Genomic DNA, 23290 nt, shown 5'->3' with positions numbered 1-23290 from the left:
GCAGCAGGGAGCCTGCCTTAGCCTCGCTGTGCTGCCGGACTTTTAGCACTTAAAATCTGGTTTGGCTTCAGTAGCCTATGGAAGATAGAGCCTGATTCTGGGAGACTCCCAGCAAAATGGGGAGGCTTGGCAACCTTTTCTTTCAAACATGCAGGGTGGCTTACACTGTACTTGCCTAGTGTAATACTTCCAGTCAGTATAGTTTTATGGATCAACTGTTAACTGAAGCTGATGGATGGTTACTCCATTACCCTGCAGGAGAGCAAACTTTTAATTACCTGCCTGAGGACATATTTAAACAGAAGCTCTGAGCAAATAATAAAAATTGTAAGCCTGATTTGGTAAATACTCTTCTAGAAAGGAAAGGCTTCAATAACTAATGTAAGTTTGTTTTTTTTGTTTTTTTGTTTTTTTAAACTAGCTAGTTACTTTAGCCTCATATCAGGAAATAAGTCAGGTGAAAAGTTTGTATCATGAATTTTTACTTTAAAAACCGTTAAAAACCACTGTCAATACAAATTATTTTAATAGTGAGTTAAGTAATTTAGTTCATCTGTGTATTCAAAATATTTAGGAAGCTCATCACTTTAGTATCTTGGTAGCGTACAAAATACATTATACATCAAGGTAAATAGATATTTGTAGCCTACCACCAAAATAAGTTGACAGTAAAAATAGAATGCAGCAATGTGGTGTTTTTTACTTTTTGCTTTACTTTCACTTTTTAAAAGCATCTGCCCCAATTATTATATTTCAAATTTTTAACCCACACATTAAATTGAAATTTTTTTCCGTTGACAGTCTCTACCTTAAAATAAATACATATCTGTTTTTTCCCTTTTTTATTTAAGGCGTTGTCTTTTCTGAAAAAATTCTGCCATAATTGAACATGTGGTGGCAGTGGTGGAAATACTAATTTAGATAGGTTCAGATGGCCACCAGTGCTTTTACCACAGTATATCTTGTACACTCTCATGCCCATTCATTCAGACTATTGTATCTCATATGCATTCAATTTAGGAGGGAGGCTCAGACAGAAGGGATTTTCTTTTTTCTGGAGATCACCTGGGGTTTCCAGAAACTGTAACTGTACATCAAGACTCTGAAAATGGGGCAGCCATGGATGCACAAAGGGGGTATGTTTGATCACAAAACAAGAGAATCATTGGGTCATTAGACTTCTGTATTCTATATCTTTCACAGATACTGGTCTGTGCCACCTATGTAGATGACCCCTCAGGAGTGAGAATGGACACTCTCAAAACTTTTCTGGTGACTACTTACTTAGCAAGATGGACAAGAAATATCTCTCAGAATGAGTAGATCTGTGGTAGACTTGTGCTGATGGCTTCTTGGTCTTAGAATAGTGACCAGAGGCATGCCACTCACCTAAAGATACACCACTAGTGATCTTTGTTTCTCTTTGAGGGAAAATTCTGCTAGTGAGGGATGCTTTCTCCATTCACTGGGAAAGGAGGAGTGTGTGGCAATTCACCTGTACTTCTGGTATCAAAGTCTTTGGTCAAGGTCGTGGGGCGTGATTTTATTATTCTAGAGTCCCAGATGGATGATTCCTATTCTCCTTTGCATGGCAGAGTCCCATCCTGATAGGCTGAGAATGTTGCTTTGGACAATTAGAGTGCTTCACTCCATCTCAGTGCATGAATGCAATTAATTCCAAATAGGGTACAAGACAGTAGATATGGTATCCCCAGTCGGGTCTCCCAACTCCTGACATCTTGGAAGGAGTCTACAAGAGTCGCATGGTTTTGAATGTGAACCATCTGCAATGGTGTTTGAACAGGTCTTGGGGACCCTTCTTCTGCATGCACAGACTATCAGTCTTTACTTGTCAGATTACAATTTATGGAGATTGTTCTAGTTTAATTTGGCAGTTTTTTAATCCCTGTTACCAAGCTCGGACAGGGATTTGAGTCCAGCATTAAAAAGGCCTCTGAGTCCTGGGTGACAAATAGTGCCTGACAAAATGGTTGAGGTGAGCTTTGCCTTAATATTAAGTGCTTTACATACAAGATAATTTTCAAGGTGGAAGTGACTTCAGGCTCTACGGACCAGTTTTTACTGTAAAGGATGATGCCATAGACTTGTCCAAAATTTCATGGCCAAGGTGATTAATTTAATCTTTGAGTCTTCCATCACAAGAGTAGGGTCTGAACCAGTAAGAGAACCTGTGGATTCTACTTGAAGCAAAATACAGACTTCAAAAGCACAAACGGGCGGGTGCTCTCTTCTTCTTCTTTTTTTTTTTTTTAAACATCTATTTCATGGAAATGCTGTCACTAGAAGAGGACATGCCTGAGGGGGTGTCTGTTGTGATATAGCTGTCCTTGGATCTGATATAGTTGCGTCTAGGTCTGGATGTCAATGGTAATCCTAAACAGGAGAGCTCCGATTGCTTGTCACAGGAAGATTTCAGTCAGCCATGTTATCTGTGCTAAATACATTTTCAAGCATTATTATTCAGACGTGACCTGTGGGAAGGAATCCCACTTCATTTTCTTCCCATAGAATCTATTTCTGAAGAATGTGGAGCTTGCATTCTTCTTCCACCTTCAGGGGTTGTCTTTCAGGATGACTCCTACTGCACTGAGCCGCGGTGGGGGGGAGAAACAAGTTGTTTGCACTCTTATCCCTCACTGGATTTAACTATTTTCACTCTCTACAGTTTTTATTTTATTTCACATTATTGGGATATCGCTACTTACTTTTCAAGAGTGAATTTTGCAATGATGGTGTCTGTACAAACTTATTTGTATGTAATTGGAGTTTAGGAGAACTCTTAATTCTCACTTTTAAAAAGAATTATGGAAATATTTGGGGGCTTTTGAGATATCTAAGACTGTCCTTAAAGCCCTTCAGCTGGCCTAACTGCAGAGGGCCAAAAACCTTAAGAGCAAGGGGAGTTTCCTGCATGGCTCACTCTGGTAGCATGTCACAAGAGTAAAAATTCTATGTATCTTCAGCGAAGCAGTTACCAAGGTAGTTTTTTCCTTCTCCTGACTTGCTTATATTTTATGATGTGGCAATACCAGTCTGGACACTCCACGGGACTTACTAATATTCATCAGATAGTCAAAGTAGTGTAGGCTAACTACAGCTGCTTTCCATTTCTGAAAACTCTCAATTGGGTAAGCCTGCCTATGTGTTCAGAGAGAGAAATGGGAGTGAAAATTCTGCAGCTTGGCATAGTATTTTAAATGTCTGAGAGATGAGGGGACTCTTTCATACTGGTGTTGCCAGAATACAAACAACAATTAGTGAGAAAAGGGAAATTTCTTCCCCCTGTTGAATTTAGTTAAGTGGTGTGAAATTGAATTGATTTATCAATAACCATAACAACTCTGCCTGATTTTGTTGTGACTTTGTATGCAAAAGTCAGAGGGTCACAATATTCTGAGCAAAAAATATTTATTTTCCAGTAAGTTTAATATGGTTTAGTAATTACCTAATACTCTAAAGCTATTAAAATCACTCTGCCACAGATCCAAATTGTAGCATTAATGGAAGAATTTCGCTCAGTTAGTGGGTTGGGAAGGCATACAAAGACTGATGCTTTATGAAAATGCTGTCATAGTCATGACAGACATATGGTCTTAAGTGATCACAAATTGTTCAAACTGGAGAATTTAATAAGTTAGTTTATTTTACTAATTAAATTTCTCTCGTCTAAGATGTGAAAATACAGGATAAAATATTTTCTGTGAAATACCGGGGTCAATTCTCCACTGAGACATTCATCCTATGATGGCAAGAGCTTTATATATGGGTAAAAAAAACAGGGTATTGGCCCTGCAAATTTTTTAATTTTTAAATAGACAATGTAATAAAGAATTAGTGGATGGAATGCAACAAATCATATGATTGAGTGGTTAGTTCCATGGTGATGGTGGGAGGGTTGGTACTTGTTTTTAAGTTTTTTTGTGTAGAATATATTAGTTTTTAAAAGTGTACTTTCTCTCTATATTAATTACATTTTATATATTCCCCATTTAAAATCTCTTACTCATTGTGGATATATTATCAAACCCTCAGTTAAATTTCATGGTAGTGGCACAAACAACTTTGATTTTAGATGTGACAGTATTGAACATTAATCTCTCTTGCTTGCCACCCAAAACTAGTCTTCCTTATTAATACTGAGACATGGCTGATACGGTATTTAGAAATCAATGCTTCAATTTCTAAAAACTTAAGTGGCTTTTTTTCTTTTTTTCTGCTTATAGATGCCACCTCAAATGAACAGCAAAATCTTTTTTGTCAGAAGTTACAGCAGTGTTGTATACTGTTTGACTTCATGGACTCTGTTTCAGACCTGAGGAGCAAAGAAATTAAGAGAGCCACATTGAATGAACTGGTTGAATACGTTTCAACAACTCGTGGTGTGATTGTTGAGTCAGCATATGCTGACATAGTGAAAATGGTAAGTAAAAACTGGAGGTGAACAGTATTTATTTATTTGATATATTTAAAACTAAATAAAACATTTCTTACTGATCATTAGCTTCTGTCTGAATTTATATTGTTACGGTAGTTATAGAGCATTGCCATGGCTGACACTGCCTATAAATTTAGTATAGTTCATAAGTAATTATTTAGAAAGCTTTGCTGAATTTGTCAAATCTGAAAAGTCGCTTTATTTGATATAGCATGGTAAATGCAATATAGCTAAATTTTTAGATGTGACGTATGAAGAAAGTTAGCTTCTGGACAAGCTGAAAAAAAATCCCACAAGGTTCAGAAAATGAGAACATTTTGAGTTGTTCTGCCAGTGCTTCCTTACTCGAGAATTGCAATAGATGTATGGACTCTTAAGGGTGAGTATCGGAGCTAAAACTCAGGGAGAGATTCTTATTGAAGTTAGAATCAATAGAACGGAAGTTTCTCTACAAGGAGGAAGGAACTGGTCCTACTCAGAGTAAATGCACTTACAACTACCTTAAATCATTTAGGTGTAACTGTATAGTCTAGAGTCAGCATAAACTGATGTGTACTGCAGAGCCCTTTCTGTAAATTACGGTGGTTATAAAACAAACAAGAAATTATTTACAGTTGTTAGCTACAGTAACTTCTGTTTTTTCTGCTCTTATGTAAGGAAGAGATGTTTGTGTTTCAAAGCAATCTCTGTGCTTCTCATTCACTTTTTGTTTTTGATGTACATATTGCATGTATTTAAATCTTGATTGACTGATAGCTCTTTTAATTTACACATCTATAGTCTTCTGAGCAACAGTTTGAAGACTTTAATATAGGAGGAAAAAAATGTTCTTAGCTCTGTCTCGCATACAGGGATCTGTAAAACATCAGTCTGTCGTCGTGACTTTGAAATGTAGTACTAATACTGACAGATTGACAACAACTTCATAAGTATGGTCTACCATCCAGTTATAGAATAATTCTTCCCCATACTTTGTTGAACCTAATTTTTTTCCACTTTCCTGCTGTAAAACTAGCTAAATTTTCCTTTCTCTCCTCAACAATTGAGAGATTCTAGCTGGGTGTTTAAGGTGAAGAAAACTGGCATTAGGCAGTAGAAGAGGGTCAAGTATAGTGAAGTGGCCATTAGGAAGACTGTTGGGTGGAGGACAGGTATATAGGGGAGTAGAATGAAAAGTTGATTGAAAAGTAGTCAGAGGGAAAAAGGCATTGAGTTCAGAAAGTTGAGACAGAAGACAGCATGATGAATCAGAAACTCCTGGAGATCTACTGAAGATATGATCTGGGAGAGTCACCCAGAAATACAAGAAGAAGCATCTTCAGTAGAGTATCTCCTCCACCCTTTTTGGATCTCATAAGAAACATCCACCCTGGTTTCCACCAATATAGCCCATAGCCACTTATCCTTAAAACATACTGTCTTGGCCTTATTGGGCTCCTTGGGGACAACCAGGTAGGAAACCTTCCTCAGCTGCCCACTTCCACAATTAAATCTTCCTCTTTCATGAGACATTGTAGATCTACTCAAGAGGATCAGCATCTACAGCCTCAGACTGCACTTGCACGAACATGGCAGTAAGGAAGAGTACCTGAAGGAAATGGAATCCAACAGCAATATATTCTTCTTTGACCAAAGAGGCAGTCATCCCTTCTACTCCTAGACAGGTGGTTGATTTTAGGATCTTTCCAGACCTCCTGCAACACATGACAGGCTACTTGGAGATTCCAGTGGAGGTAGTGCAAGAAAAATCCCATTCTTCATTTTGGTAAAGAGCAGAAGAAACGTCTACTTGACTGATTCGCATAGGAGAATGGAAGAGGTTTTCTATTTGTGCAGTGCAGTGTCACCTGTCTCGTGTGGAAGCCCCTGTTTCTGCTATTTTGGAATATTAACTATCTTTAAAACATTTTGGACTTTATCAGCTCTAAGTATATATTTATCAGCAATGTCTGCACATTCGCCCATGCAAAGTCCTACTATATTTTCCCCACCTCCAGTTGCTAGAGTCCTCAAAGGTCTCATTTATTTATAATGACCTGAAAATCAAAAAAGGAATTGTACAAAAAGGGAAAACATAGACAAATTGCTAAAGATGAATACAAAAGAATAGCACAAGCATATAGGGACAAAATCAGAAAGGCTAAGGCACAAAATGAGTTACATGTAGCAAGGGACATAAGCAGTAAGAAGAAGTTTTTAAATATGCTAGAAGCAAGAGAAAGTTGAAAAGCGTAGTCCACTACTTAGTGGGAAGGAGAGCTAATAACGATATCAGGAAGGCTGAGGTGTTTAATGCCTATTTTGCTTCAGTCTTCGCTAAAAAGATTAACTGTGACTAGATGCTTAACACAATTAATATTAACAAAGGGGAAGGAACACAAGCCAAAACAAGGAAAGAACAGGTTAAATATTGAGATAAGTTAGATATATTCAAGTTGCCATAGGGCATAATGGAATCAACCTAGGGTACTTGGGAACTAGCTGAAGAACTCTTGGAACTGTTAGCAGTTATCTTTGAGAACTCATGGAGGACTGGTGAGGTGCCAGAGGACTGGAGAAGGGCAAACATAGTACATATATCTAGAAAGACAGGGGTGGGGAGTGGGAAGAGGAACGGGGGAATGATAGGTCAGTCACCCTATCTTTGATACCTGGAAAGAGACTGAAACACATCATTTAACAATCAATTTGTAAGCACCTAGAGATAACATAAGATAACATAATAGCCAACATGGATCTGTCAGGAACAAATCATTCCCACTGACCTAATATCCTTCTTTAACAGGGTTATTGGCCTAGTTGAAGGGGGAGAGCAGTAAATTTGATAGATTTTGGTTTTAGTAAGGCTTTTGACACAGTGCCACATGACATTCTCATAAACTACAGAAATGTGGTCTAGATAAAATTATTCGAAGGTGGGTGCATAACTGGTTGAAAGATCATACTCAGAGGAGTTATCAGTGATTCACAGTCTAACTGGGAGGACATATCTAGTCGATCCAGGATCAATGGCCAGACCCAGGACAGACATTTTCATTAATGACTTGGAGAGTGGAGTGGAGAGTCTGATGAAAATCTGTGAATGACACCGACTGGGAGGGGTTGGAAGCATTTTGGAGAATTGGTCTGAAATTAACAAGATGAAATTCAATGAAGACAAGTGCAAAGTTGTGAACTTAAGAAAGAAAAATCAAATGAACTTGTGCAAAATGGAGAATAACTGGATAGGCACTAGTACTGCAGAAAAGGATCTGGGAGTTAAAGTGGATCACAAATTGAATATGAGCCAACACTGTGTGTCAGTGGCAAAAACGGCTAGTATTTTGGAGTATATTAACAGGAGTGTCGTATATAAGGTATGGGAGGTAGTTTTCCCACTCTTCTTGGCACTGGTGAGGCCTCAGTTGGAGTATTGTGTCCAGTTCTGGGTGCCATACTTTAAGATGTGGGAAAATTGTAGAGTCCAGGGGAGAGCAACAAATATGATAAAAGATTTAGAATATCTGATTTGTGAGGAAGGGTTAAAAACACAAGGCCAATTTAATCTTGAGAAAAGAAAACTGAGAGGAGAACCTGATAAATCTTCAAATATGTTAAGGGCTGTTCTAAAGAGGACCGTGATCATTCGTTCTCCATGGCCACTGGAGGTAGGACAAGAAGTAATGGGCTTAATCTGCAGTAAGGGAGTTTAGGTTAGATATTGGGAAAAGCTTTCTAATTTTAAGGATAGCTAAGCACTGGAGTAGGCTTCCTAAAGATGTTGTGGAATCCCTGTCACTGGAGGTTTTTAAGAACAGGTTAGACAAACAGCTGTAGGGAATGGCCTAGGTATACGTGGCCCTGCCTCAGCTCAGGAGTCTGGACTAGATGACCTTCTAGCCCTACATTTCTATGATTTTGTTTTTCCTTCAATCTGAGAGCCTATTCTTTCCTAAAACCGCAACAGATTGTTATCGAGCTTAATGGAGACCTGTTTTGAACCCCTAGTAAACTGCCTTTATTCCCCCTTCCGCCCCATTGGTCTGTGAATACTGACTTTTTAGTATTCATAACTAACATCTGTTAGAGGGTAGGGAAATTCAGACCCTTATGGCAGGTCCATTTTACAGTGTTCCTTAAAGATAAGGTGACTCTTAAGTTCTTATCTCTTAAGTTCTCTTAAGTCTCAAGTTCCTGCTGAAGATTGTGTCAGATTTTCATTTAAATCAGTTGATTGATTTCTCAGTTTTCTTCCCCAAACCCCACTGAAACAAGGGGCAAATACAATTGCACTCTCTTGTTGTAGTCAGGGCTCTTTCATGCTACCTGGACAAGACCAAATCATTCAGAAGCTCCCCTAATACTGTCTGTAGCCTTTGCAGACAGGATTAAGGGTCAAGCCATTTCTTCCTAAAGGTTGTCTAAATGAACTTCTAACCGTATTAGATCTTATTATCCATCATGCCCCACCAGTGAGAATTGCCACATAGTTTGATAAAACCTGGTGTAAATAGTCCAGATGAAGATTCAGACAGAAGACTGAATTCATGGTATATGTCGTTGGCTGGCATTACCTGTACTGTGTGTGGTTTTTTTTTTTTTTTTTGTCAGCAGAAAGAACTGGGAGTGTATTGTATTCTAGTGACTTTAACATTAGTGATACCAGGTGTGTTTATGCATTAGGCTTTTGTGCCAATAATGTCCTACTGTTACCACTGCCATTTCAGCCTTGCTGGTTGCAGTAAACAATAGCAGTGTCGGTGTAGATGGGATTTCAGGTGGCTGCTAGTAATTTAACCATCTAAGTGTACTCAGCATAGGTTGGGCATTTGACCGGTTCAAAAATAATCAGTCGATTGGCCAGTCAGACATTGGTCAGATATTGTCGAATGTCAAAAATAGTCAACTATTTTAAAGCACTAATTTATTAGAACAGTAACAAAGAGTAAGACTTTATGGTCTCCAGTAGGCTTAGCCTTAGATACTTATGCCTAATAAAATAAGTTAAGTAATTTAGTTTTTGTAAACTCAGAAAAATGCAAAACATAATGAAATGATGTTCTAAAAAATGAAGATTTAATTACTACTTTTTTTTTTAGGTTATCATTTAAATGTTAACATTATTCAAGACTGAACAGTTACAAAAAAAAGAAAAATAAAATTAAACAGAAATAAACCAAACACAGAGGAACTATTAAAGAAAAGTCATTTAAAATGTGCTTATCTGAGGTAGGCAGCTTAATAGCTTTGCATCTTTTTGTTATGTGTTGGAGGAAGGAGGTTTAACAACTGTGAACCCTCCTATCCCTTCCCCATTCCTTTTTGAGTTAATTACAATATGTTTATCTAGTCATTTTAGACTGTACGCTCTTCAGGATAGGAACCGCGTCTTTTTTAACTTGTTTAATGTGCTTTGTAAACCACCATGTACGTTAATGGCCTGGTATACAAATAAAGATATACATACATACATACATACATACAATGCTTATTCTAGAAGATTCCAGTCAATCAAGATGTTCAGTTTTTTCAATACAGGTAGCATTAGCATGTAATAACGTGAGTGATCAAGATGTTTAGGTAAGCTAGCAACAGGTAGCACCATGATGCAGTCAAAATGGTAGGCCATGCCTTGCATCAACATTGTTGCTGAAATATTTGACTGCGGTTAAATAATAGGTTGTCAGTTGACATTATTTGACTGGTCAGTTGACCAATTTGCCAAGCCTAATCTAAATATAAAGCAAGAGACAATCGATAGATACACATGGGGGAGTACAAGTGAACAATGAGGCAGTATTGGTCATTAATATAGGCAGTGGGCTCTACATACCCACAGTCTAACCTTTATCAAGTATTTTTGTAGGCAAAGGAGAGTTTTTGAGGAAGGTTCTGAATTTGGGTAATGAGGTAGCATTGCAACTGTTTACAGGGAGCAGCTCCATGCATGTGGGAAATCATGGGGAAAAAGCACAAAGGTGCTTGCTTGTTGGAAAATGTAACAAGTGAACGATAGAGGCTGGTATTGTGGGCCGATCAGAGGTATGCATCCACAGCTCAGTAGTGAATGAGAGATGATGGGTAGGATGGGGATTGACTATGAAAGGCCTTGAAAGTGAATACAAGCAGCTTATGTTTGATATGATAGAAATGCAGGAGCCAGTGTAAGAAATCACAAAGGTGAAATGATTAAAACAGACTAGGAAAATGATCTTTACAGCAGCATTCTGAATGGATATGAGTGGGGCAAGATTGCGTTTGTCAGGGCCAGAAAAAAGAAAGTTACAGTAATCAAGACACAAGATGATGAGAGCTTGGATGAGTTTTAACTGAATGGATGGGTGGATGAGAGAGACCTTATTTTTGAGCAGTTAAGAAAGAATCAGCAAGATTTAGACATAGCCTGGATGTGAGGATCTAGCAAGAAGCCTGAATTGAAGATAATGCACATGTTATAGGCCTGAATGACCAGCAGGATGGTGGTAATGTCCACAGTCAGTACTTTTGGTGGCAGATGCTCAGTCTTTTTCTCAAGATAATTCCAAAGCAGACTGTGAAGAGTAACAAAAGGATCTCACAATATTGGGTGACTGGGCAACAAAATGGCAAATGAAAGTCAGTGCTGATAAATGCAAAGTAATGACATGGCCAACTATACTTACAAATTTATGGGGTCTAAATTAGCTGTTAGCACTCAAAAAAGAGATCTTGGAGTCATTGTGGATAGTTCTCTGAAAACATCCTCTCAATATGCAGCAGCAGTCTCAAAAAAAAAAAAAAAAAGCAGCTCCCAATGTTAAGAACCATTAGGAAAGGGATAGATAAAAAGGCAGAAAATATCATACCTCTATATAAATTGATAATACACACAAGCCTTGAAAACTATGTGCAATTCTGGTCACCCAATCTCAAAAATATATATATTAGAATTGGAAAAGGTACAGAGAAGGGCAGCAAAAATGATTAGGGTCTTTTTAATATCTCCCATTTAATATTTAATGTTTAATATGGATATGTTTAATATTATTTAATCAATATTAATAATGAATTAATATCAATGTTTAATAATATTATTAAGGTCTTTTTAATATCTCCTCATACGGACATGTCAGCTTGGAAAAGAGACGACTCAGAGGGGATATGATAGAGGTGTATGGTATCTTGACTGGTATGGAGGAAGTGTTGTTTACTCTTTCACATAACCCAAAAACAGGGGTCACCTAAGTTTCCCTCTAAGCTGCGTGGCCACGCAGCAGGCTATCAAGGGCAGCACACACTGGGAGGGTGCCGCACCCCTGGCCAAGCCCTGCTGGAGCTGCCAGGCTGTGGAGAGGTGCCCCTCCCCCAGCCCTGAGCTGCTGCAGCGAGAGGGGGCTTGGGGGAGTCCACTCTCCCTGCTGCAGCCCCGGGGCAGCCTGTACCCCAAACCCCTCATCCCTGGCCCCACCCCAGAGCCCTCACCCCCGGCACTTCAATCCTCTGCCCTGGCCCTGAGCCCTCTTTTGCACCCCAAGCCCCTCATCCCTGGCACCACCCCAGAGCCTTCACCCCCAGCTGAAGTCCTCACCCCTTAGCCCCAGCCCTGAGCCCCCTCCCATACTCCAAAGCCCTCAACCCCACACCCACCACACATCACCTCCATATTGGTGCACATAACAAAATTCATTATGCACATGGACATACAAAATTAGAGGGAACACTGGGGGTCACCCAATGAAATTAATAGGCAGCAGGTTTAAAAAAAACAAAACAAAAAACCACACAACGCACAGTCAACCTATGGAACTTGTTGCCGGGGGATGTTGTGAATGCCAAAACTATCACAGTGTTCAAAAAAACTTGATAAGTTCATGGAAGATATGTCCATCAGTGGCTTTTAGTCAAGATGGTCAGGGATGCTACCCTATGCTCTGCGTTTTCCTTGCCTCTGTTTGCCAGAAGGTAGGAGTGGATGACAGGGGATGGATTACTCGATGATTGCCTGTTCTGTTCATTCCCTCTGAAGCATCTGGCATTGGTCACTGACAGAAGACAGGATATTAGGCTAGGTGGACCATTGGCCTGACCCAGTATGGCCATTCTTATGTTAATATGCACAGCATTGTAGGAAGGAGAATGAACTAGCAGTTAAAGCAGGGTAGTAGGTAGTGTTGTTCCCTTTCCAGGAAGTAGATCAGGGGAACTAGATGGTGTTATGAGTGTTATCGAGGTGCTTTGTTTCCGACTGCGAGATTACCCTCCCTCCCATATGGAGTATATTAAGGAATTCCCTACTGAATAGTGGCAAGTCTGAGGAGATATTGTCATGGCTATTGAGGCCATATTGGCCTTTCCCTGCGTGTTCCCCTGAATTTAAAAGGCCTGAAGAAAGGGAGCCTTCTCCCAAAGTGGTTCAAGGAAAATGGCCCTCCCCAGAATCATCCTGCCCAGATAAATCACTCTTGCTGGTACCAAGAAAACAGTCTCTCCTTTTACTTGTCCCAGATACTCTATCTAAAGAACTAGAGGTGTCTGTCAAACATCTGTACACAGATCCAGATCTTGATGATAAAACATCTTCAAATGTGTGGGTGTGCATCATCTCCTTTTCCTGGAAAGCTTAGAAATAACTACTATCTTAAAGATCCTTTCAGTAACATCAGACAATGACGCACCCAGTTCTGGATATTCTGGGTTCGCCTTCCAGAAGTAAGATACCTTGCTGCTTCTTGACACTAAGTATACCTAAATAAACCTGGTTAAATCCATCATCTAAACCAGCAGTTGCTAAGAAATCAGACAAGTTATACAATCTGCATCTTCAGGGCTTCTTGTTCTTCCAGACCTACTCAGCTTCAAATTAATTGGTAGTGGAAACTGCCATTCTAAGAGCAAAAGGGGGTTGAGTCCACTCTACCCTTTCAGACAGAGTAAGAAGGTGGTAGATACTCCGGGTAGAAAAGTTTTGTGCTCTGCTACACCAGGCACTATTAGAATTGGAAACTATGAAGCAGTAGTGTCCAGTTACCAATATTACCAATGGGAGGAAATAGTACTGTTTTGCCCAGTCACTGCTGGAAGACCAGAGAAAACTAGCCAAAGCCCTTCTCATCAAAGATCAATTACCTGCTTAGCACATATTAAGAGCATCTTTCTGTACTTTTGATGCACCATTCACAATTACTTTAAGGGGCTTCTCCTTACCATGTTTGTGAATACTCCTGCAGTTACTCCAAAAACAAGAATCCCAAATAGATCTCCATTTAATGGTAAAAACAACGTGGCATCTTAAAGACTAACAGATCTATTTGGGCATAAGCTTTCATGGGTAAAAAACTACTTCCTCAGATGTTTTTGTGGACACAGACTAACATGGCTACCCCTGTGATACTTGACACCATTTAATGGTGTCTAGCTGTTCAGCTGTATATCAGATGAAGTTCTAGAGAAACTGAAAGACATCAGGTCTATTGCAAAATCTATAGGATTTCTTAGATGACTTGGAAAAGATTTGGGGTAACTGTGTCTCTATTCCCTGTTCATTTCAAAAGAAACAATTGTAAGAGGCCCATGTCCAGCATCAGCAGACATGCAGCCCCTACAAACAACGAGCTAAAGGGAGATCTGCTGCATAATCTTCCTTTGCACCAGCTTACGGTTTGACAAGATGTACAAGAATCCCAGACCAGATATAAACCTGTCTCCCCTTAAATTTGGAAACTTTCATAGATGACTATCACCACATCCAGTGATCTTGGAGATCATCCAGGAGTGCTGCTCCATTCCATTAAACTCCATCTTTTTCTCCATCATCCCTTGTTCATTCCTTATTTCTCTTCAGGGATCCTCTTCACGGGAATTTATTAAGATCAAAAGTTTCTCTACTTGAGTCAGGTGCCATAGAGGAAATTTCAGAGGAAGGAATTTTTTTCAGGTAATTTCTGACCCCTGAGATGGAGGCTTCCAACCCATTCTAGACCTTCAGAGAAGTTAAATTTACTCATCAGCTCAAATTCCACATGCTTATCCTAGTCTCTGTCATGTCTGTCTTATCTACAGAGTACTGGTTTGAGGCATTTGATTTATAGGATACATATTTTCACATCTCAATCACACTTTCTAATTGAAAAAGTTAATTACTGTTGTGACTAAGATTGCTTAGTGTTAGAGGAGATCATTAATAAGTGGCTTCCATTGTGCCTATCTAAAGCATCTTGAGTATTCATAAAGTACCTTGCAGTAGCACATAGGAGATGTCAGAGTATCCATGTCTACCCTTATTTGGATGATTGATTCATTGAGGTGTTGTCCTAGGGGAATCAAGCAAAAGTTATGATACAGACAACACATTTCCAAACACTAGGGTTCAAGATATATTGGAAGATGTCGTACACCGCTACAACCCAGATGACAATTTTATTGGGGCAGCTTTTTTTCTTCCAGAAGAAAGATGTTTAGAGTAATAGTAATACTCAGGAGAACTCGTGTCAAATAGCGATGTTCCTCAAGCTGATGGGCCTTATGACCTTGATGTACATATCTCCATATGCACATCTAAAGACGAGGCCTCTACAACACTGGCTAGCAAGACCATTCCAAATATAGACGGCATGTTTATGAAATTGCCACTATCTCTAGAGTTGTGTTCCTATATCTCATGATGGATTTGAATGTAACTTCTTTTAAGACATTTCAGCATTAACTCCCTGGTTCCGTTGGCCAGTCATCTCAGATGCTTCCAATTTTGGCTGGGGAACTCATTACAAGAATTTGATTATTCATGATCAGTGGAATTTCTGGGAGGAAAAATCCATATCAGTGTTTTAGAATTACGACTAATATATTGGTATCTCAAGTCCTTTCGCCCTCGACGTGGAGAGTGTTTCAGGTAGCTATCAGTAACGTCACAGCAGTATTTTACATGAACGTACTTGGGTGAGGACTGTGGGAAAGGTGCATAGTACAGCAAACTTATCCTATAGCTCTCCACTTTGCAGATAAGGAAAATATATACTACTGGCAGATTAGCTGAGCAGAGATTTTACTTGATCAGCAGGAAGTAGCACTCAAGAACTCTGTAGTAAATGACATTTTCTCCCTGTGAGTTTATCTGGAAATAGATATATTTGCAGCAAGACCCAGCTCCAAACTTTGGCGGTCTTGCTCCAGGGTAAGAGTGGATAATGAGTCCATCTTAAATGACTTTCTTTTAGACGGGGGACTAGATTTTCTTTTTATAGTATTTTCCCAATTTTTAAAGGGTGTTTTTTTGTCTCTAACTGCCTCTTTTATTCTCTTTAGCTATGGTGGCACGTTTTTGGCTCTCTTGTTTTTGTTTTGTTTTAAAAGTGGGGTATACATTTCATTTGAGCCTTTCTTATGGTGTGTTTAAATCGTTTCCATGCAGCTTGCAGTCATGTCACTCTTGTGACTGTTCCTTGTAATTTCTGTTTAATTAGTTTCCTCATTTTTATGTAGTTCCCCTTTTTGAAGTTAAATGCTATTGTGAACCCTGAACCAAGAATGAGAATTTAGGGTTGGGATAATATACCTAAGAGTACTTCTCATGTACTAACTAATCTTTCTGAGATTTTTTTTTAAAAGTTGTGAAATCAAATTTGGACATCCTTTTCCTCCAACTTTCTTCAATTTTCTTATTTCCAATGTATTACAAACCTTTTTCCTGCGTAAGACTCTAACAAGTTGCATAACTCCAGTTTCTAAAAGGGGATTTGCTCGTTCCACAGTCATGCCTTGGAAGAAGGATCACTGAAAAGAGGGGGAATTTGATGTTGGCATGGTGTTGAACTGGAGAGATTAATCTGTCTGATCACTTTGGGCACTTTTTCAAAGGCATAAGTGGCGGCTTTTGGTGCCTGACTGCTATTTGTCCCTTTTGAAAATCTCTATTTCCTTGGACCCAATAGGCTAAAGAAAATTGAAAGTTGTACCTGGAAAAATTGAGCCAAATGGTCCTTGAAGGAATAATGGAAAGGGCAAAATACAAAATCAACTTGGGATTCTCTAGCTGATTTTCAAAAATACTATTTATCATGAACAGTGTGAAGCAGATTCCCTCAGGCAAACAAAGATATCTGTTTTCTTTTTGACTGCCGAAACATTTTTGTTCTCTTGTCTAAACTTCAGTGGGCTTGGGAAAATTCCTGAAGAAGATTCCTTGTGTTTCTGAAAAGGTCCTTGCACTGTCCCTTCTGTAAATGACTGGCTTAGATCTGAAAATGCTTGTAAAACTGCATCTTTTAATTTTTCTAAATTGTAGTCTGTCCTAAAACTAAGACTTACAGCTGTGTGTAACATAATTTTTGGCATTCTTCAAACTTTGTAAGATCTTCAAGCAAAGAGACAGTAAGGATTTGATATTTCTAATGTAATAACAAGTAGAAATATTTGTGGAAGGGTCTCCCTTACATTCAAATGTAACTCACAATTTTTATTGCAAGTTATGTAAGTTTGATGTTTTACTTAAAGCCCAGTTCTTGCAATCAAGTAGTTATGTGAAAATTTCAGCTTTTAATTAAAAAGAAAGACGTTTCTAGTTCTCATGTTTGCAAATAACAGCTTGAAAATGCAGCCCAAATGCCCAGAAAACTGAAAACCTAAAGACAAAATTAACCTAATTTTTAAAAAGTCTTGTGATTTTTCTGTGGCCTGACTCATGACTTTTGAATATTTGGGACTGATGATAATGCAAAGGTGAAAAGAAAAGGGCAAAACAGTTGTTTAAAAACATTCTTGTTTCAGTTCATCTTGATATTAGATAGAGGCAATTGTTTAGCATGGGGTTTTGAAATTTGATGAGCAACACTACAAGTAATCAATTTTTTTTTCTTTGCAGATTAGTTCTAATATTTTCAGAACACTTCCACCAAGTGATAATCCAGATTTTGATCCAGAAGAAGATGAACCTACTCTTGAAGCCTCCTGGCCTCACATACAGGTATGGGATTACTTTTTCAACCAATCTTGAAATGTAGAAACTAAATGGTGATGTATTCCTATGTATATTTCTCGAAAAGAACAATTTATTGCATCTGCTTATCATTCCCCCTTCTAAATTTAGAAACAGTTGGATTATTTTTTGAAAAAGTTTAAATGCATCTTTCTGCCACACTCACACACATGAGCCCCTCAGAAAGGAGTTAGGTGTGTTTTGATTCTTGAAACCAAGCCCCTATATTTTTATTATCCTATCATAGCTGAAAAGCTGGCATATGTGTTTCATGTACAATATAGCAGTATTTTGGCTTCACTTTTATCACAATCATTTTTAAGCATTGCATATTTTGTACACTTAATAGTGGGTTTTCTGTATGGTTTAACTAAAGTACAGATGTATATCAACAAATGAGTTTTTTCCTTTTGATAGTTTAAAAAAAAAAAAGAAGCAATAGACTTAATTTTTCTTTTGAGCAAGACAAATATCTCCCTCTTCTTCCCCTCCCCCTGCCCCCCAAAGCCTACAATACAGGCATTGTAGTTGGATAACAGTTGGCGAGTTACTTCATTGTTTCACTCCTGTACCAACCTCGTGACTTTGTAGCAGTGCTCTATTAATTACGATTGATTTGTGATACTGTTTTTTTTCACATAACTGTTTATTTGAACAGGCAAACATAGGTTGTAGTCAGCAGGGTTCTGATTGCATGTAGTGACCGTACATTAGCTTGGTTTGGGGGGGCAGGGAGAGTCCTCTTGCATTAAATCAATAGGGAGCAGATAATTATACTACCTGGTGCGCACCACTACAAATCATTGGTGATTTCAAATGCTACTTTTTGACACTATAATCCATAATTGTGCTACTTTAGTTAAATTACAGAGAATAGTGCCATGAATATTCTCTACAAAAAGTACCTGTTCAAGGCAGTATTTGGATGCTTAGTCATGTTAAAGATACAAATTTCCCTGAGCACTGACCATTCAGCCTAAGGTTCCTAATAACTATTAACCCCCTGGGGGAAAAGAAAATGTCTTTGACTGAATTTTACCTGCATGAGAAATAGCTATAATTGCAATGAGTCAGAGGCTTGATGAAAGGAAGGAGATGAGAGCAGATGACTCCTACATACAGTAAGCACATAGATCAGCTATATCAAAGCACTTTGGTCCATCAGGAGTTAGAACTTAGAAAGGCCTGTGAAGTTCACTTGCAGGCATAAGACAGAGATCTACCTCTCCCTATAGAAGTGATATGTTTCTCTTGACATGTTCAGTACTTCTTAGAGTATATGTTCCTATGGGTGCTCCACCCTATGGGGGGTGGGGGTGTGTGTGTGTGTGTGTGCGCGCGCGCCTGTGTGCTCTCTGCCAGAGACTGCAAAGCAGTATCTGTGGATCTGTGCAGAGCAGCACCTCGTGCTTCCAAATAAGGGCGTATAAGCAGTCACGAAGCTGCTCCACTCACCTCCTTCTCAACCACCTCTGGCTTGAGACAAAGCAGTTGCATCTCCACTGTTCTCAGCTTCCCACTTTTTCTTAACATAGATATTTTCTTTTTTTCTTTAGTTCAGTTATTTTATTTCTTCACTCCTGTTCTGTTTAGAGGGGGCTTTGCCCCCCCCCCTTTTTTTTCTTGTTAGAACCCATGTTTTTAGTCCTTTAGCACTCCAGGTTCTGCAGAAGACCCTGAGGTTTAAGCCCTGCCAGACTTGCCACACGTCTTTGCCCCATAGTGATGGGCATTGGAGATGCCTCCATTGCCTCGGAGACACCTACTCAAAATGTATGGTCTGCGCAGGGTTTAAAGGCAGGTCTAGAAAAGACAGACAGGCTAGACTTAAGAACCTTCTAATGGAAAGCTCACTAGTCCCAGCGGGATCCACTCCTCTGCCTGCCCTCCGGTACATTGGCCTCAATGTCCCAGGCTGCTCCGGTAGCTGTTGCAGTTCCAGCAGCACCTTCGCAGGTTAGGACATCTAAGAAGAAGCCTCTTTCTCTTGCAAGGAAAACAAGGCTGAGAGGTAGGTCACACCATAAATCCCACACTAGTGAGATTTTGCATCTCTCAAGGGGTCAAGGGCCTCGAGCAATCTACTTTCCCAGATGCTTTTCTGCATGACTCCATCCCCACTTTAGAGGCATACTATCCACTTGCTGCATGGGAACACATTATTTCAAACAGATGGATATTGGAGGTGATCAGCATGGGCTATTTATTTGCTTTACTCTATTTCTCTCCCACCTCCTTTCCCCATCTCTTTGCAGGGACCCTTCTCACAAAGAGCTCTTAAAACAAGAGGTCCTGTCCCTCTTACTCCTGGGGGAGATTGAGCAAGTTCCCCCAGAATTTGTTGGAAAGGGGTTCGATTTCAACTATTTCCTAGTCCCCAAGAGGGGCTTGAGGATGGAGACCGATCCTTGACCTCAGAAACCTGAACACACACATCCTATCATAGCACTTTAAGAGGGTGATGCTAGCCACTATAATTCCATCCATAGATCTGAGAGACTGGTTCATCACCCTCAACTTCCAGGATGCCTACTTTCATTTAGCCATCCACCCATCCCACAAATGTTTCATAATAGGCTCAGAACTCTACCAGTACTGAGTTTCTATCAGATGGAACATTTCTATTCCCGGTGTTCTCTTCACTTTTCTGAAGCATCAGAAGTTCCACTGTCCAAAACCCTAGATTACCTGTTCGATTTAAAGACTCAAGGTTTATCAGTGAGCTCAGTTAGAGTACATTTGGCTGCTTCACAGCCTTCCACTCACTCACTGAGGGCATCTCAATTTTTGTCCACAATACTACATCCAGTTTCCTCAAGGGCATGTATAACTTGTTTTTCCCTGTATGGAACCCGGCCCACCAGTGGGACCTTAATTGGTTCTCAGTGCTCTGAGGAAACCCCCCTTTTATCAGTGGCTACCTGTTCCCTCCTTCACCTCAAGATCTTATTCCTTACAGCAATCATTTTGACTAGACAAAGGGAAAAACTCAGTGCTCACATGGCAGACCCACTATTTACTACCTTCAATAGAGATAAGTTATATTATGTCTCCATCCTCACTTCCTCCCTGAGGTCTCTTTGAAATACCATATTAATCAAGAAATCCATCTACCAGCATTCTACCCAGAGCCTCATGCCTCCAGAGAGGAAACTAGCCTACGTGCTCTAGATGTCAGAAGGGCTCTTGCCTTCTACCTTGACAGGACTGTGGTGTTCAGGGCCTCCAGATTATTTGTATCCTTTGCAGAGATGGTGAAGGAACAGCCTATTTCCACGCAGACTGTCAAAGTGGGTTTCAGGATGCATTTTAACTAGGGCTGTCAAGCAATTAAAAAAATCATGATTAATCACATGATTAAAAAAATTAATCATGCTATTAATCACGCTGTTAATAGAATCCCATTTATTTAAATATTTTTGATGTTTTCTACATTTTCAAATATATTGATTTCAATTACAACACAGAATACAAAGTGTACAATGCTTACTTTATATTTATTTTTGATTACAAATATTTGCACTGTAAAAAACAAAAGAAATAGTATTTTTTCAATTCACCTAATACAATTACTGTAATGCAATCTCTTTATCATGAAAGTTGAACTTATAAAAGTAGAATTATGTAAAAAAACCAAAAACCTGCATTCAAAAATAAAACAATGTGAAACTTTAGAACCTACAAATCCACTCAGTCCTACTTCAGTCAATCACTCAGACAAACACGTTTGGTTACAATTTGCAGGAGATAATGCTGCCCGCTTCTTGTTTACAATGTCACCTGAAAGTGAGAACAGGAGTTCGCATGGCACTGTTGTAGCCGGCGTCGCAAGATATTTACGTGCCAGATCTGCTGAAGATTCATATCTCCCTTCATATTTCAACCACCATTCCAGAGAACATGCGTCCATGTTGTTCTGTTCGATAACAATCCAAAGCAGAGTGGACTAACGCGTGTTCATTTTCATCATCTGAACCAGATGCCACCAGCAGAAGGTCTGTTTCTTTTTTGGTGGTTCAGATTCTGTAGTTTTCGCATCTGAGTGTTGCTCTTTTAAGACTTCTGAAAGCATGCTCCACACCTCGTCCCTCTCAGATTTTGGATGGCACTTCAGATTCTTAAACCTGGGTCAAATGCTGTAGCCATTTTTAGAAATCTCACATTGGTACCTTCTTTACGTTTTGTCAAATCGTCAGTGAAAGTGTTATGAAAATGAACAGCATGTGCTGGGTTATCATCCAAGACTGTTGTAACATGAAATATATGGCAGAATGCAGGTAAAACAGAGCAGGGGACAGACAAGTCTCCCCCAAGGAGTTCAGTCACAAATTTAATTAACACATTATTTTTTTTTAATAAGCGTCATCAGCATGGAAGCATGTTCTCTGGAATGGTGGCCAAAGCCTGAAGGGGCATACAAATGTTTAGCATATCTGGCATGTAAATACCTTGCAGTGCCTGCTACAAAAGTTCCATGCGAATGCCTGTTCTCACTTTCAGGTGACGTAAATAAGAAGCAGGCAGTAGTATCTCCGGTAAATGTAAACAAACTTGTTTGTCTTAGCAATTGGCTGAACAAGAAGTACGAGTGAGTGGACTTGTAGGCTCTAAAGTTTTACGTTGTTTTGGTTTTGAGTGCAGTTATGTAAAAAAAAAAAATCTTACATTTGTAAGTTACACTTTCACGATAAAGAGCTTGCACTACAGTACTTGTATGAGGTGAACGAAAAATACTGTTTTTATCATTTTTACAGTGCAAATATTTGTAATAAAAAACATGTGAGTGCTGTACACTTTGTATTCGGTTGTAATAGAAATCAATATATTTGAAAATGTAGAAAAATATCCAAAAATATTTAATAAATTTCAATTGGTATTCTATTGTTTAACAGTGCGATTAATTTTTTTGAGTTAACCGTGATTAATCGACAGCCCTAATTTTAACGTGTTGTGAATCTGCTGGGATGTAGCCCCCTCGGAGTTGATAGCACACTTCAGCTAAGGCTCAGTCTACATCTTTAGCTCTACTGAAGTATGTTCCTGTAGCAGAAATCTGTAGGAGTGCAACTTGGTCTTCCAGTCACACTTTTGCCAAGCATTACACCAGCTTACCTGTTTCCAGAGATATTACCTTTGGTGACACAGTCCTCCTAACCATCTTGGACTTGCCTTCTCAGCACCCATGTTCTCACTGAGTTTACTGCTTGGGAGTCTCCTACAGTGTAGCATCCATAGGGACACGTACTCGAAAAAGATGGAGAGGTTACTTGAGTTCTTTGAGATGCTTTGTCTCTGAGGGCTCCACTTCCCACCCTCCTTTGCGCTTGGCTGTGGTCAAACAGTTGGGTCCACGCCTGCTTATATTCCCTAGGTTGGAAGCATGAGGTGCTGGTCTGCATAGGCCTGCAAATACTGCTTTGCATTCTCCAGTCGAGAGTGCACAGACATGCTATGGTGATGCACCCACAGGGACAAAACATCTCAAAAATCTCAAGTTACTAGGTGAGTAACTTCTCCTTCTGTGCTGTATATTTGTCTAGGAGGAATCAGTTGAAGTCTGAATTCCACAGATACTATTTGAAATTGTTGTCCGCTCTTCACCCTTATACTGAGTTACTCATCCTGATGAACAGGTTTTGGCCAGGCAACTTAATTATTGATTCATTATTTTTCCTGTACATGGTCATTCATTAGATTTGGATGCTGCTCTTTGGTTAGAATTGTTCATTCCACCATAATGGAAACAATTTGGCTTTTTCTTTCCCTTCTTCTAAGTTCAGATGTCCACTGCTGGACTGCAGCAGCACTGAGCCCTAACACCAGCCTAAACTGCCTGTCAATGAGAGCGCAGCTTTAGGATTGCTGTTCTTTAAAACTGAGTGCTTTCGAGTCGAAGAAGCTCTGAC

General features: G+C 39.4%; 1 protein-coding gene across 1 annotated transcript in view; it reads left to right on the top strand.

The window, feature by feature from the left end:
* The window catches only part of PPP2R5A (protein phosphatase 2 regulatory subunit B'alpha), a 91029-nt gene that overhangs the window by 36070 nt on the left and 31669 nt on the right, over positions 1–23290 (top strand). The window contains exons 2-3 of the mRNA XM_074949298.1: positions 4245–4441; positions 17271–17372. Coding sequence (XP_074805399.1) covers positions 4245–4441; positions 17271–17372 — 299 coding nt within the window. The remainder of the gene's footprint in view (positions 1–4244; positions 4442–17270; positions 17373–23290) is intronic.

Source organism: Natator depressus, chromosome 3, assembly GCF_965152275.1.
Source record: "Natator depressus isolate rNatDep1 chromosome 3, rNatDep2.hap1, whole genome shotgun sequence".
Lineage (NCBI taxonomy): Eukaryota > Metazoa > Chordata > Testudines > Cheloniidae > Natator > Natator depressus.
The sequence above is the reverse complement of the archived record's forward strand: the minus strand, read 5'-3'. Positions and strand labels throughout refer to the sequence as shown.